Source organism: Apiospora aurea (assembly GCF_038362705.1).
Source record: "Apiospora aurea strain CBS 24483 chromosome Unknown utg000005l_segment0_segment0, whole genome shotgun sequence".
NCBI classification, from domain to species: domain Eukaryota; kingdom Fungi; phylum Ascomycota; class Sordariomycetes; order Amphisphaeriales; family Apiosporaceae; genus Apiospora; species Apiospora aurea.
Genome location: NW_027117392.1, coordinates 815,537 through 830,269, shown reverse-complemented (window position 1 = coordinate 830,269; position 14,733 = coordinate 815,537). Strand labels below are relative to the sequence as shown.

General features: G+C 54.2%; 6 protein-coding genes across 6 annotated transcripts; 3 read left to right on the top strand and 3 right to left on the bottom strand.

Moving 5' to 3' along the window:
* Positions 1-124: 124 nt before the first annotated feature.
* PG986_006838 (uncharacterized protein) lies at positions 125-970 on the bottom strand (the record flags this gene model as incomplete). Its single annotated transcript, XM_066843060.1, has 1 exon — positions 125-970. The coding sequence occupies one exon, from the start codon at positions 968-970 to the stop codon at positions 125-127; it is 846 nt and encodes a 281-aa protein (XP_066699172.1).
* Positions 971-2,651: 1,681 nt separating this feature from the next.
* Positions 2,652-4,076, bottom strand: PG986_006837 (DnaJ domain-containing protein; the record flags this gene model as incomplete). Its single annotated transcript, XM_066843059.1, has 3 exons — positions 2,652-2,972; positions 3,025-3,926; positions 4,004-4,076. 3 exons carry the CDS (start codon positions 4,074-4,076, stop codon positions 2,652-2,654), a joined length of 1,296 nt encoding a protein of 431 aa, XP_066699171.1.
* Positions 4,077-6,435: 2,359 nt separating this feature from the next.
* On the top strand, positions 6,436-8,170 carry PG986_006836 (cytochrome P450 phenylacetate hydroxylase; the record flags this gene model as incomplete). The annotated part of the gene is made up of 2 exons (XM_066843058.1): positions 6,436-6,804; positions 6,866-8,170. The coding sequence occupies 2 exons, from the start codon at positions 6,436-6,438 to the stop codon at positions 8,168-8,170; spliced, it is 1,674 nt and encodes a 557-aa protein (XP_066699170.1).
* Positions 8,171-10,875: 2,705 nt separating this feature from the next.
* Positions 10,876-11,409, top strand: PG986_006835 (uncharacterized protein; the record flags this gene model as incomplete). The annotated part of the gene is made up of 1 exon (XM_066843057.1): positions 10,876-11,409. One exon carries the CDS (start codon positions 10,876-10,878, stop codon positions 11,407-11,409), a length of 534 nt encoding a protein of 177 aa, XP_066699169.1.
* A 24-nt stretch (positions 11,410-11,433) lies between these two features.
* On the top strand, positions 11,434-12,491 carry PG986_006834 (uncharacterized protein; the record flags this gene model as incomplete). Its single annotated transcript, XM_066843056.1, has 2 exons — positions 11,434-11,509; positions 11,563-12,491. 2 exons carry the CDS (start codon positions 11,434-11,436, stop codon positions 12,489-12,491), a joined length of 1,005 nt encoding a protein of 334 aa, XP_066699168.1.
* Positions 12,492-12,915: 424 nt separating this feature from the next.
* On the bottom strand, positions 12,916-13,744 carry PG986_006833 (uncharacterized protein; the record flags this gene model as incomplete). The annotated part of the gene is made up of 2 exons (XM_066843055.1): positions 12,916-13,379; positions 13,477-13,744. 2 exons carry the CDS (start codon positions 13,742-13,744, stop codon positions 12,916-12,918), a joined length of 732 nt encoding a protein of 243 aa, XP_066699167.1.
* Between the last annotated feature and the right edge of the window lie 989 nt (positions 13,745-14,733).

Sequence of the window (14,733 nt, the reverse complement as noted above, 5' to 3'; positions counted from 1 at the left end):
ATACCGATGCTGAACACACATAATCGCCCCGATCCCAGCTACGTACGTATGGCTATGTACTATACCTGACTTGCGGGTGTCTGATAATCTGCGTTGACATACACAACTGCCCAACAAGCCTGTACTATAGCTCCATTTCGTTGTCCATCTGGAACGCCCCGTACTGGTTCTCCATGGCTTCTTGCCTGCTCGCCCAGCTGTTGTTGTTGTTGGTGTTGTAGACAGGGTCCGTGGCGGGGCGGTAGTTTTGCTGCCGTCCGGCCGCCGAGCCGAAGTGGTTGTAGACGGCCTTGGGCCCCATCATGGACTCTTCGTAGGCTCGCTTGGCCGACTCTTCGTACTCGCGGCGCGCCAGCGCCTCGTAGCCCGACGTCATGTACGGCTCCATGTCCGCGGAGGACATGGTGACCCACGCGCCGTCGCCGGTCTGCACGGGGGTGAGCGGGGTGCCGTCCAGGCTCATGACGCTGTCCTCGGTCAGCTTCCGCTCGTACCGCAACTGCGCGAGCATCTCCTCCTGCTCGAGCGTGGTGCTGGACAGAGTGACGGCGGGGTTCTCTTGCGGGTTGGAGGGTGGGCAGATGCGCCACAGCTCGATCAACCGCATCTTTTGGTCGTCGTCGGCCGCCTTGAAGAGCTCCATCTGCGAGGAAGACAGCAATCGGTGATCGATGCCGTAGTTGTGGAGGATCAGCTCGGCCGAGGGCTGTTGCGTTTGCGGGGGCTCCGAAGAGGGTCTCTGGGGCTCCACGATCGGCTCCGGCTCCGGGTCCCGAGTAATGTGGGCGGAATGGGTGTAGTGTTGGGTTATCGAGTAGATGATCGGCTGTTCTTCGGCGGGGTCCGGCTTTGATTCTGGAACTGGCCGAGGTTGCTGGAAGGGTTGCTGAGCTTGAGGCTGGAACGTCAGGTTCCGCGAGAAGAGGGCAGCCAGTTCCTCGTTTGCCCGCATATTAGAGTAGTCGTCCATTGTCATCTGTGGGGAGACGCAACCGTGTTAGAGGGGGTCCAGTAGCACACAGCCAACACTCACCTGCTCAATCAAGTTTGTGTGTAGTTGATCTGTCCCTCGCCCGTCGATTTCGTACCGTTGCAGAACCTGTGAGACCTGTATCTGGTTTTATGTTTCGGGGAGAAAGGGAGTCGAAGGAAGATAGAGAATAGAGAGAAAGAGAGAGAGAGATCAGATAGCGACGCGAGAGGATGGCGGCAGTAGAATGTCGTGGTTTTCTTTTGGGTCGTTGGTAAGTGAACAGCTGTATCAATTTTTGTTTTATATTGACTATGCTATGTACTGGGCAAGGTCTCAGAGCGGGACGTAACTGAAGCCTCGGGTGTGGGACGAGGAGAAAGAGGAACAAAACGAGGCAGGTGTTAGTTAGTCTTTATGCCTTGAGGAACGACCGTTCGAAGCAAGGAGGAGCAGTGGGTATCGGGATAGCAGTAGTATCGTGGGGATCGAACAAGGGCACGAGCAAGCCCGAGGAGAGCCCGCTCTTGGAGAGGAGGAGGGGTGATCAAAGAAGAAGATCGAGGGTGTGGATTTGGCGCGTGATGCCTGATCCAAACGTAAGGTCGCTCGCTGGTGACGGATGATTTGGCTTGCTTTTTTTTCCGGGTATTCTTTCAGGGTATTGCAAGGTTGGGTAAGTATTCAGTCGCAAACAGCGAGCGAACGGGAAGGGACAGTCAAGAGACAGGCGAGATATTTGAAGCAAACGGGACGGAAGGGGCGAGGAAAGGGTGAGAAGCAGGCAACAGGTTGGGGATATTTGGGTAAGGTTTGATGACGGCACGCCTGGAATGACCCCATCGAACGAACCATTCCATAGGAGCCCCTCGGAAAGGAGGGATGGTGGGATGGGATGGCGGGATAGGCGATTGCGATGGAGGGGTAAAACAGGCTACAGACAGACTGCATGCCTCAAGGCTAACCCCCCTAAGTTTAACCCCCTAGTCCCAGCCAGACAGCGCTCTCTAATACACGATCCCCGCCGGTTGGGTATTAGGTAACTGCACGCCTTGGAGCCCAATGCCGCTTTGGGAATGACCCCGCTGCGCCATGCATCTTCAGTGGAAAGTGCGTTGTCCGCTGATGCCAGTTCGTCCTGTCTCGTTGGCCTCGTAGGCGTTTCAGGACCTGCCAAACAGGCGGGACACTTTCATGGGTAAGTAAGTAATCACTAGCTACATGTAGCCTCTTGCACACCAGCATTGCACGCAACATAAATGGGAGGTTCCTTCCCATGTCGACATGTGCTGGCAAAATGTACGCATAGTCACTAAGGGGGGGGACTACTCACAAGTCACGCTTGTGCATATTGCAGTATAGTCGGCGGTTTATGGCATTTCGTAGAGGAACCGTTCAAGGGTGACATGGTGGAGTCCATACGGGATCTACACTCAACACCATCGAGGCCTATAAGGGTCTCAGTTCAATAGTACGGTTACGTGGCAGACCGCTTCTCAATGCGAACGCTCCTCTTGATATTGCAACTCTATTTTGGTTTGTTCCGTTTCCCCCTAGTGCTACCCACATATGTATATAAGTTAGGTATCGATCCTGCTTTTCATTTATCCTGGCTTTGCTGGCAAAGTGTTTCGAATCGTTCGACCCGGTCATTGCACCCTGGAGATGCAAAAGATCGAGCCTACCGCTTCTTGCTGTTTCTCTTCTTCGCCTTGCTGCTCTGGCTTTGGCTACCAGTGGCCTTCTGGGCGAGATCCTCGACGCTCTTGCTGGTGTCCACCATCTCGTAGTCCTCGGCCGAGTCGCTGCTGGGGGTACGCTGTGGGGCGTCCGAGGAGGAGGAGTCTTCGGCAAGCTGCTCGGCTACTTCCTCGGCCAGATCCTGCTCTTCGTAGGAATCCTGCTTCGCACCAAAAGCGCGGCCAACCGTTACCGTGTAAGCCCAAATGGGAAGTTTGAAGACGGCGGTATCGCGAATGGATGGCTGGGGCAGCTCGTTGGGCTGGCGAAATAGTCAGTGTGTAGTCGGGCAAATTTAGATTCGACAAACTTACGTCAAGCAAGAACTCGTGCATGTTTCCGTCCTCGTCCTGCTGCTCCAGATAGACATCGCCAAGAGAGTCGACGACCAGAACCTTGCCGTTCTCGGCTACGACTCGCTTCTTCGCGCCAGTGGGACCAGTGCCGTTGCCGGCTTGGGTCTGAGGAACAGGGGTGGCGCTGCCGCTGGCCGGCTTTCCCGCTCGGCCACGGCCCTGGCGGCGGTTCTCCTTGGTGTTCTCGCGCTTCGAGTCACGCTCCTGCATGCGACGCTGCTTGCGGTTCATGGCCATCATGGGTGCCTGCTCCTCCTCGACTGCCGGAGGAGTGGCGGTGCCCGCGCCAGTAGCAGCCGTGTCGACGCCAGGGATGCCAACATTCTCGCCCCACGCGGCGTTGCGCGCATACTTGATGTAGCGATCGACAAACTCGCGCTGCCGCTTCCAGCTCATGTACAAAGCAACGTAGTGGAAAAGACCTCCGCCTGCAAGGAAGCATCCGACCAGCACAGTGCCCAGGCCGGGTCTGTAGCGGTTGTAGTAGTAGCCAGTGCCCTTCCAGGTGGGGAAGCCGTTGGACATGAAGTGATCGTAGCGAGCTCTGCTGGCACCCTTCAAGATACCGGCGATGACACCAAGACGGGCCTGCTTGTCGCCGGCAGCCTTGATGGCAGCCTTGATTTCCGATTGCGACGGGGACTTGACTGCAGACTTCTTCTTGTCCTTCGACTTGGCGGTTTTGTCGGCCATGAGCTGTCGTCTCACCTTGTCCGGGTGAAGAGCCTGGGTTCTCTTGCGGTAGGCGCGACTGATCTCATCGTGGGAGGCGGAGGCGGCGACGCCAAGGACGTCGTAGAAGGAGACATCGGGGCCTTCGTGCACGGCGACCTCATCGCGGATGCGGAAGATTTCCTGGTCTAGAGAATTGCATGTGAGCGATGTGATTGCCAGGACGAGAGCAGCAGCTAAGGCGGCAATGGCAGGATTATCGTACCTTCTTTGGACCAAGCAGCAGTGAAGGGGGTCAGAAGGGCTAAAAAGCCCAGGGAGAAAGTCGAGAACTTCATCGTCGCATGCCAATGGAGCTGGGTGCGAGCAATGTGGTTTGTGCAAGAGGACGAATTCGAAGGGAAGGCAGGTCGTGAATGGAAATTCGGTCAAATGCCAGGCCAGCTGAGCTGTGGAGGGACCCCTGCGACTAAACAAAAGTCGCAACGTGGACAATCTAGCTTCCACAGGCCTGTTGAGGAGTTCAGAAAAGAGGGAGTGTTTTCCGGGACCTCTTTTTTCCCCCTTCTGTTTTTCTGCGTGCTCTCCCTCTCTCTAATCCCGGCGATGTTTCGTCTCACTATCGAGATTGGCCTCGAACAATTGCAATGTGTTCCTTATTTTCTTTAGGTATAGGCCAGAGAGGGTGGGTCGCTGGCAGGGCCTTACTAGCCCAAGGTTCCTTCTACCTACTGAAGTCTGGCCTAGGCGCGCCGCCCCGACCGCGTCTTCAACACACTAACAGGGGGGCCCCTATCGTATCCCCCATCTCACTTACACCCCGCGGAATCTGCCATCCATCTCAATTAACATCGACGCTGAATCCTTGCATAAAAATTGACACAGATTACGTACATATACATACATACGGGGTTCAATCGATTTCCAACGGCACTATAAAATGCAGCGTGCGAGGTGGTACTGATCACCGCTACCAAGAGATGGATTGACTTGACTAACAACCGTACAATTCCGTCACGTCCGGTTTATGTTATGTAGGTACTTAGATATATTGATATTTGGTTCGTAGTTGACGGGCAGTTACTCCAGACGTAATACAACCCAGCCTCCTTCTCCTTTCTCTCACCCAAATATCCAGTATGCCTCTGATGAGTGAGGACCTTGAAGAAGTGCTCGCGTCGACTCTTTGAGTCCCTGGAAATTGTCCCCTTCGGCAGGAGACAAGCTGCGTGCGTCTATCACCCATGCAATTAACCTTCCGCTACTGTGTCTGTCTAGTACACACCAGTCGTGCCGAAACCATCATACACTCCTGATCTTGACGTCATCCGGTTTATATGAAAGCGCAATAACCAAAGAGATTCAGGGTAGATTTCTTTCTATTGACCATGGTTGAGACGTAAGTAAGTCTTTACGGGATAGGCAAATCAATGCATCAATACACTTAGATACGGGCAATGGACAATCTCGAAGTTTCGAGGGTGGTAGCCGGCGAGAGCCACCCCCGCGATAGCGGTATGGTATCCTTCTTTCTCTGGGCAAGGAGTTCGGACTTTGAGGAACTCTGCTGATGATGTATTCTACTTCAGCCCAAAAGGCAAAAATGCCATCAGGCTCATCCCTTCCAGCTGGATCAGCCGTCCAGGAAACAGGCCCGGCTCTGGGCGACTATACCGCGCCTATAGCCTCACATTGGGTCAGCCACACGCGCGCACATATTACCACCCATCATCTGTTGTGGTTTTCTACCGCTTTGGTTTGAACCTCAGGCAGCTAACTGTACTTGGCAGGGCATAACTCCGTGCGACCCCCGTTCCGTGAACAGGACGTTTCTGGGCCACCGGATCCCCGATGACGAGGAGTCAGAACCAGTGGCTAGAATTCCAAAGGGAGCTGATAGAGCCAACAAACCTGCCGCGGTCGAGCATTTCACGCAGCCTCAATGCACATAGATACGGTCTAGAACTGTATTAAGAAGAGGATGTAGCTGGTCACCTCAACACGGAACAGAGTATATGCGCGTGGGAGCGGGAAACACGGCTCGGCAACCAAGTCCTGCCTGTATACTGTTCCGCGGTTTTCTGCAGTGACGAGAAAGGTGACAAACCAGGAGAGGCGACTTCGGGGTATCCAATTCGCCCAGAGAAATTATGCTAATTGCAAAGCCTGTGCCGATCCGATTAGCTATAGATAGCCGAGGTGTTGCAGAGAGATATAAGCCGCCAAACAATAAATTTTTATAATTATGCCTACATATCTACCGTTGCAATGCAGCGGGTACGGCCCTCTTGTTTTCATAAAGTAGTTATATCCTATATTTACAATACAATTATGCTCCCGCGTGTTGTCTCTGTGAAACACGACGAGGTGCCCACCTAGCTGCAGTGGAGTGAATCTGGGATCGCCAAAAGGGGAAGTTCCTTTCGTCAAGTGCCCTGAGGCGGAGTTGCATTTCCTTGCCGTCTGTTGTACCGATATGCGAGGTTACATGGTCCGGTGCGGAGATCCGGGGCCAGCAGCGGAAGCGCTGTTCCCAATGCGTCGCCGATCATCGTCGGTTTTTACGTGAGGATGCTTCAACCCCTCCATACAAAAGTTCCGAACAAAAAGCCCGCACTTCCTGTCGCTGTTGTTGCGATATCACCCTACAAGTTTCTTGAGAAGATGCGGTAGAGGTTTGCCTCCTACAACGAAAACATGCCTTCCGAATCCTCCTTTCTTGGCCAGTGGTTCGGCATCTTTGCATATCTTGGACGCCACGTCTTATTACATGTGCTAGCTCTCCTAGTCGTCTATATCTTTGCAAATGAGATTGTCCGCAGCAGAAGACGGATCCCCGGTCTGAAGGGCCCGAAAGGATGGCCGATTATTGGAAACCTCCGCGAAGTGAGGGTAGACGCGGCGCTCAAGTACCGCGACTGGTCCGAGACATACGGCGATGTCTTCCAGGTCCAGATGGGGAACATCCCCGTCGTGGTCGCCAATAGCCCTGCCGCCGTGAAAGCTCTCTGGATCACCAACTCGCAGGCCTTGAGCTCGCGCCCCCAGACTTATACGTTCCACAAGGTAAGCAAGTTGTGTGTTTGAAGATGATGAATCGGATGAATCTCATATAAAGCCAATGTAGGTCGCTTCAGGTACCAGCGGGTTCACGATTGGAACCTCGCCGTACGACGAATCACTGAAGCGCCGGAAGAAGGGCGCAGCCATAGCCCTGAACCGGCCCGCTATCCAATCCTATATCCCCTACTTGGATCTGGAGACGAAGAACTTTGTCCAGGACCTGTTTGCCTATGGCAAGGGGGGCACAGCCGCGATCGACCCGCTCCCCATGGTCCAACGACTGGCCATGTCTCTCGCCTGTACCATCAACTGGGGCACCCGCGTGCGTTCGCACGAGGACGACCTGTTCAAGGAGATTGTCGAGGTCGAAGAGCACATGAACCGGTTCCGCTCCACGCAGAGCAACCTGCAAGACTACATCCCGATCCTTCGTCTTAACCCCTTTAACACCCAGTCCGCCAAGGCTCGCGAGATGAAGGCGCGCCGCGCCCGGTTCATGAAGCGCTTCGACGAAGAGCTCCGCGACAAAATCGCCCGGGGGACCAACTCGCCCTGCATCCAGGCTAGCGTGATTACCTTCAAGGAGGACCGGCTCAACGAGACGGAGCTCAACTCCATTAGCCTGTCCATGATCTCGGGCGGGTTCGAGACCGTCTCCAACACGATCGGCTTCAGCCTGGGATTCTTGGCGCAGCGACCGGACATCCAGCAGAGGGCCTTTGAGGAGATCTGCAAGTTCCAGGCAGTCAGTTCTTGGAACAGCCCGGACCCGCTGTGTGATGCCGGCGACGACCAGAGGTGCACATACGTTGCGGCTTTGGCCAAGGAGGCTCTCCGTTATTTCACCATTATACCTCTGGTTTTGCCTCGTGAATCCATTCGAGACATCAACTACGAAGGAGTCGTAATCCCGAAAGGCACCACATTCTACATGAACGCCTGGGCCTGCAATTATCGTGAGCATCCCATCTATCACATCTCTGCCGCGCACTTCTCCCCCGTTGTTGCTAACCCTTCCCGTTCCGTAGACCGTGATATCTGGTATGACCCCGAAGTCTTCCGCCCCGAGCGCTGGATCGAGCAGCCAGACGCGACGCTGTACACCTTCGGCCTGGGTTACCGGATGTGTTCGGCCCACATGCTCGCGCAGCGGCAGCTGTACCTGATCCTCATGCGGACCCTGAGCAGCTTCCGCCTCGAGCCGCACGGCGTGGTCGACTGCGACCCCCGGACCGGCAAGCGTGACCCGAGCGATCTCATCATGTCGGCGCGGCCTTACAAGATCCTGTGCATCCCCAGGGACGGCCCGAGGCTGGCCCGCGCGGTCTCGGACGAGTATAAGCAGGAGCCCACCACTACTACTGCTTAGGACTCGAGGTTTGGTGGGATGGGCACTTCTACGGATGCCAGGCACTCTGTTCCCTCTTGCATCAATTCGATTTATATATTGAAACGAGGAACCGAAACGAAGAGTCACGGGTAACTGACAAACAAGAACTAGGGTTGGTGGTCAACGATTGACTTATATGTGTAAATCTTGGGAATAATCATTAGGTACACAGTCTCATATATTCGAAACACCACAAATTAATATACCACTCCAGTGCAGTTTACTGTGTACGTCCTATTAGGTGCTCTGGGGTGGCCCTACTTGTCGTACCCCCCAATCCCCGTGCAATCTTTCCTCCCGTGGCGTGGCACGACTGAGGGGAGGGGGTATGGTATTCAGTACGAGCTATCGCACATGTTCTTGTGAGCTGGACGAGTTGTCTAGAAGCAGCGACCTGCTTTGCTGGCTGGCCGGTCGAATACTTTCTTACAGCAGCACACGTGCAATGGGGTTGCAATATGCTTTGATGGGATGGCAAATAGCTCCACGAAGATGTTGGGAAATATAAACTTCATGTTTCATAAGCTCAAGCTCTCTCCTGCACGACGTAGGCAGTGTTTCAAAGATAAAGTATTATTTATTACCTTCATACATCTCGGCCAGCGAACAGCTGCCGAACAAGATGCGTAACAGTCTCAAGTGTTGTTCATCTACACCAATTTGCATATCCCAATAATTGAGGGCCAGCAAGTGACCATTTACCACACAGAGACGATCTTGGAATCACCGTAGAAGTTGCGGCAATGGAATGTCCCTGGACCTGGTTGCCCGCCGTGGCGGTTGATCCAAACCCAAAGCTTCCAGCACCAGGCAGGGAGCGGGGAGAACCAAGATCGGCATCGGCGGTAGAAAGAGGATCCCGAGACCTGCTAGCCACGTTGACAAGAGCGTTAGGTACAGTAGGACCCAAAGTGGTTTGTTTACGAGTTTACTGGTGAATACGAGTGCCGTGGGTCAAAGGAAGAAGGAAAAAAGGCAGCGAGAATGCCTGAGCTCTGCATGGAGGAGACTCCGACTCGTGGGTAGCTTGGTAGCTTGCGGCTTACTTGGATCGGCGAACCGCCCATCCCCTCCATTGCGTCGTGACGAGGGGCATGGCTGCTAGGCCGACTAGACCAATCAGCTTTTCCAGCATCGAGGCCGCTAGCAACAGACGGCACTGCAGTAAGCAGGTTGGGCGGTCAGGCTTTTTGTCTTATCCTCGACTAAAATTACTTGGAAGTGCATCGGAATACTCAAAAGCGATGCGTAAATGATGGCATCGGCAAGGAAGCAGGTTGTTGATGGTGGAGGACGTGTCGCCCTGCTACAGAGAGTCTAGACGCGCTCCGTAGGCCTGGGCTAGGTCGAGGATGAGCTACACGCACACTGTATACATGTATCCCAACCTGATCTAACGGCCAAAGGACTCCGTGAGTGAGGCGGCGTCATACAGTTGAGCGAAGGACGGGTAGTCGGGCAGGAATACAGGCTGCAAGCAGTGCATGTGCAAAGACGGGCAGACGAAGGCCATAGAAGCAAAGGTCCAAGCTCTCGTTACTGGCGGGCATGAAGTCAAGTGTGGGGAGGATTGACAGCTTTTTTTTCTTTCCTTCTAGGTTGCAAGGCCGGGCCACCACTAGATGGAACAAGCTGGCACCTGCAGCCCGGGCTTCTGGAGCTATCCGATTGACAGGAAGGCATTGGATCGGGGTTTCCTGGTATTTCAACGCTCGGCTTTCTCTTTCTCTTCTCCCCCTTCTTTCTTCCTACTACTCCTTTCTCTCTTCACCATACCCAATCTTCCGCAACTTTGTGTGAGTTGGGGGCAGAGGAGGTTGCAGGAAGAGCACGACAACACCACCACCGCCGGACGTGCGGGTACGTCTACCCTCGGATTGGGGGACGTCATCACGCCCCAAACGCCCACAGGCAGGACTGGAGTCTGGTCTGGAGTCTGGACCTCGCTCGCCTGGGCTGAAATTGGAAACTGGACTGGCAGCCCAAATCTGCCGTTCAATTGACAGTTGTCAGCTCCTCCCACCTCCCCAGGGAGAGACCGAAGGTTCAGTTCGGAAGTTGCAGCCTAAACTTAGAGCGCTTTGGCGTGTTTAGTGGGCAATCTCCAGGCTGATACATTCTGTACCGCTTGCCCCTGGTTTTAGCTGCATCTCCCATCCCAGCCAAATACGGCAATCACGGTTCATTTGGCGAAAGTGCACCGACCAGATCTGCGTATCCGAACCCCAGAAAATTTATCGTCGTCAGGCCAGGGACTCTTTCAATTCATCCCCTGATCCAACCAACAAGGAAAAACAAAACCTCTCTTTGACACATATGTCTCCCGCTCTGCATTAGCAAGCAACGCGTCAATCCAGACCACGCCAATTGAGAAAAAACCGGTGCCGACCAGAGTACGTAATCCTCCACCTCGTTAGCCCCTACACTGCCTCCCCCCTTATCAATTCTGACCACTTGGCCCAAAAACCAAAAGTTGGCCTCAACCTGGTTCACCTGCCCTTCCACCCAGACAACCGCGTACACATCTCTCTGCGTGTTTTATACGCAATCTTGACTGGATTCACATTTTGTCTACACAATTGTCCCCGCCGTTTCTAAACTATTGCTGCCAGGCATCCTACATCGACACATAAATCACACTACCTACCGCGAATACCGCCTTCGACCATCCTCAACACGACACAATGGCGTCTCGTATCCAGATTCCCCTCGACGTGCTCACGTCGCGTCTGAACATTTCGGACCGTTTCGCCGGCTTCCGCAATACTTCACTGTCGAGCCGATTCTCCAACCTCCGCCCTGTTGGCGAGTTCTGCGACTTCAAGCGCTTGTCCAAGCCCGAGAACTTCTCTGAGATGCAATCGCGTGTTAACTACAACCTGGGCCATTTCTCGAGCAACTACGCCGCCTGCTTCTTCATCCTGAGCATCTATGCCTTGGTGACTAGCCCGCTCTTGCTCTTCGACATTGTCCTGCTTTTCGCCGGCTTGTGGCTTCTTGGCAAAATGAACGGAGAGGACCTCGTTATTGGAACTTTCCGCGCCACATCCTCGCAGTGCTACACTGCTCTGTTGATCACTGTTGCCATCCTTGGTCTCATTGCTCCAACGTTCAGCACCCTGCTCTGGCTGCTTGGTGCCAGCGGCGTCGTCATTATTGGCCACGCTGCTTTTATGGATAAGCCCATCGATGAGGCTTTTTCCGGGGAGGCGGTCTAGGTGGTCGGCCGCAAGCTCCCAAATATGCGCCCCAATGGGGAAGACCATCGAGGCGCGGGCGAGGACGGGAGGCGCCTCAAAAAGGGGACCAAGGCTTTTGGTCCCAAAGTGAGAGAGTCCATGAATTGGACAGCGATGACTCGGATACTCAAGGCGCTGGTTTGGCTTCGGGAAATAGACGGTTTATTAGTGACCCACTCCATTTCACGGGTACAGAATTGGGCCGCGGAGGAAAGTCTCGCGGCGGTTATGCTTATCAAGCTTCGGATGATGACGAAGAGGATGATTCGACCGAAGTAGAATCGGAGGAGGACGAGGAAGAGGCTGAGCTGGTCGAGTATGCACTGGCCAAAATACGTAAAGCACAGGCAAAGGGCAAGCAGGACGTAAAGCTGAACAAGGAAGAGCTCGCAGCTCTAGAACGAAGACGAAAGCGGTTGGAAGCGGAGGCCGAACAGGGCGCGAAGCGAAAGCAGAAGCCAGAGCGCATCGCGGTTCCCCTGTCTCAGTTCGATCCGTCGGCTATGGAGGCTCCGCGCAAGCGCAGTGGAGTGTCGGCATCGGAAGACTCGACAGCTCTTGTCAGCGCACGAAGCCGATCTGGTCCGCCTGTGGGCCTTTTCCCTCCGCCCAACGTTTCGCGCTCATCACATCGTTCGTCGACTTCATCTTCGCAGCAGTTGGTATCGCGATCGTCGTCTGGTCGCAACACTCCCGATCCTTTCAAGTATCAGACTGCGGGCTCGCGTGCGGCGTCCGGACACAGTGTCGCAGGTCCTAGGCGGAATATGTCTGGATCCTCGGATCCGTCTCGCCGACGTGTTCATGGTTCGTCGAGAAGCATTCACCGGGCACAAAGCAGTGAAGAGTCTGGCGAAAGCACCACAAGCGATGAAACAGGAAACGGAGTGCACATATCGCGCAACCGAACTCCCCCTGAGGAGATCGTTGTGGTCGAGGGTTCTCCTGAACCTGAGCCTGGCCCGCGTACGAGGAGCAAGGCTTCATCCAAGCAATCGCCTGTGAAACGGAAATCGGCCAGTGGTACCAGCACCAGTGGCAGAAAGCGCAAGGGCAAATAAGCAAACACCACAGCAATGTCAGAGATTTAGGCACTGAAAAGTTCTTCCCTCGTGTTGTAATATCCTGCCATCAATCATAGACTTATTATTTCTTAATGGCGCAGTTTTCCTCGACCAAATTACGCACGGTGATTTGGTCGAGCGATGGCTATAGTTGTCTCAATACTTGGTGATAAGTCGTGCAAAATGGTATTCCAATCAAGGGTTGAGGTATGTTGTGTTTTGGTCATATTATTCTTGTTCGTTAAAATCAGTGGTATCTATATAGTGCAATCCATATTCTCAAGCCCAGCAAGAAAAAAAGACCTCCGGCAGCCTTTTCCCTGCCCATGTCCAAAAACCCAGGGCGCCAGAAGGTGAGAAAAAAAAAAGAAAAAGGGCATAATCATCACAGCGCCGAATTTTAATCAGTCGCTCCCGCCAATCACGAAAACATCTTGGAGAAACCGCTTACCAAACCACCTCCCCAGCTATCACCACCCCAGCCTTTGCCCCAGCCATCATCTTGGTAGGTTGTCCGCTCCCACCGCATATCGCCCTCATAGCCACGGTCGACATGTACATTCTTGCTGCTGCTGCTGCTGCTGCCACCCATGCCTCCGGCCATACGAACGGCCTCGCCCATGAGCCCGAATCTGTCGCCCGAGGCAGTCTTGGCGGCGATGCCGAGCATGCGTTCGATTCCGGGCGGGAGCTTCAGGCCAAACCGGGCGAGGAGGGCCGTCAGGGCCCCACCGGTGATCAGCGGCATGATGACCAGCATGAAGACCTTCATAGGGTGGCGTTTGGCGTAGTAGACCAGGTCGCGCAAGAGTCGCTTGAGCTTCTTGTACATGCGCTGGACGAAACTGTTGCGGGGCTGGCGCTTGTAGTACGAAGACGAACGGCCTGTGACCGAGGAGGTCTCATGTTAGTAAAAGTGCCTTGGTTTCACGGACAATGTCGACTGTTTTGAGTGAGCGAGTTGTTGGACTTAGAGACTTACTACCAAGACCCCCGAAGAAGCTCTTTGAGCTGCTGTTGCCCAGGCCGAAGAAGGACCCGCGCGAGCTGCTGCTGTGCTTGTGCGAAGGGCTGCTGCCGCCGAGGAGGCCCTCGAAGGTGGAGGTGGAGTGTCGATGGCGCTCTCGCGAGTGTGAGCGCGACTTCTTGGACTTGCTTGAGGAGGACTTGCTTGATGCGGACTTCCTGGCGCGATGTGTCGTCTTGTGCGACACGACGGAGCCGCCGTCCCAACCATCGAAGAAACCCATTTTTTTGTGCTTTGCGATGATATATATCAATGAATGAGGTATGTACGTTGGTTGAACGGTTTCGATTCAGGTAACGATTGACTCGGGCCACTTCAAGTGGACTAAGAAGGAGCAGGGACAGAGGGGCAGTGGACGGGCGTTCTTTCGTTCAACAACAGGACGTGGGTATTGTAGATCTTTTGTGTCTCACTGGGGGTTTCTTATGCTGTGCGGGCGGTACGCGGTGCTATCGGGTGGATTCTGTGTGACCTGCAGCAATCTTGTCGTGCGATGGAATAGTCTGGGATTGCCAACAAGCGAGCTGCTGCAACTAACAGGAAACAGCGTCTTCTTCTCGTCCGTCTTTGCGTTGTCTCTGTTCTATCCTAGGTCCAGAAGAGTCTTTGGGCAGGCGCCCCAAGTGGAGCAAGGGACGCGATCGCGGGCGACTAATGTATGTACTGCTGTAACAGGTGCAGGCAACGCAAGGCAAGGCCAAGGCACTGAACAGCCCGGACAAGATCTCGCGATGGGAACAGCGATTGAGAAAAGTCTACTTTGGGCACAATCGACGTTGCCGAATTCAGTGGACTGCAGTAGCCTTGACCAGACAGGATCTGGAGATGGAGAGCAAGGTGACTGCCACTGTGACTGTACTGTACAGTTCTGTACCGGGCGAGAGGGCGGGCCTGAGCGAAAGGATAGCAATACGATCCGAGCTCTCTCTGTGTGTGATCTCTCTATCTCGATGCTGCGCGTGATGGATAGATAGTATGGGGCTTCGGGTATGGGTGTACGTATGGGTCTCGCTGGCGGCTGCTTGGACGTGCTTGCGGTCTTTCAAGCAGTCTCCATATAATCGAGGATATAATCGTGCAGTCGGCAGTATGTACCGTACTATATGAGTGGGAATTGGCCAAATTTGACACAGCAAGAAATAAAGAATAAGACAAAAAATGATGTTCAATTGGTGAGCTGAATATGGAGACGACACCTGCGGGCAGCGAACG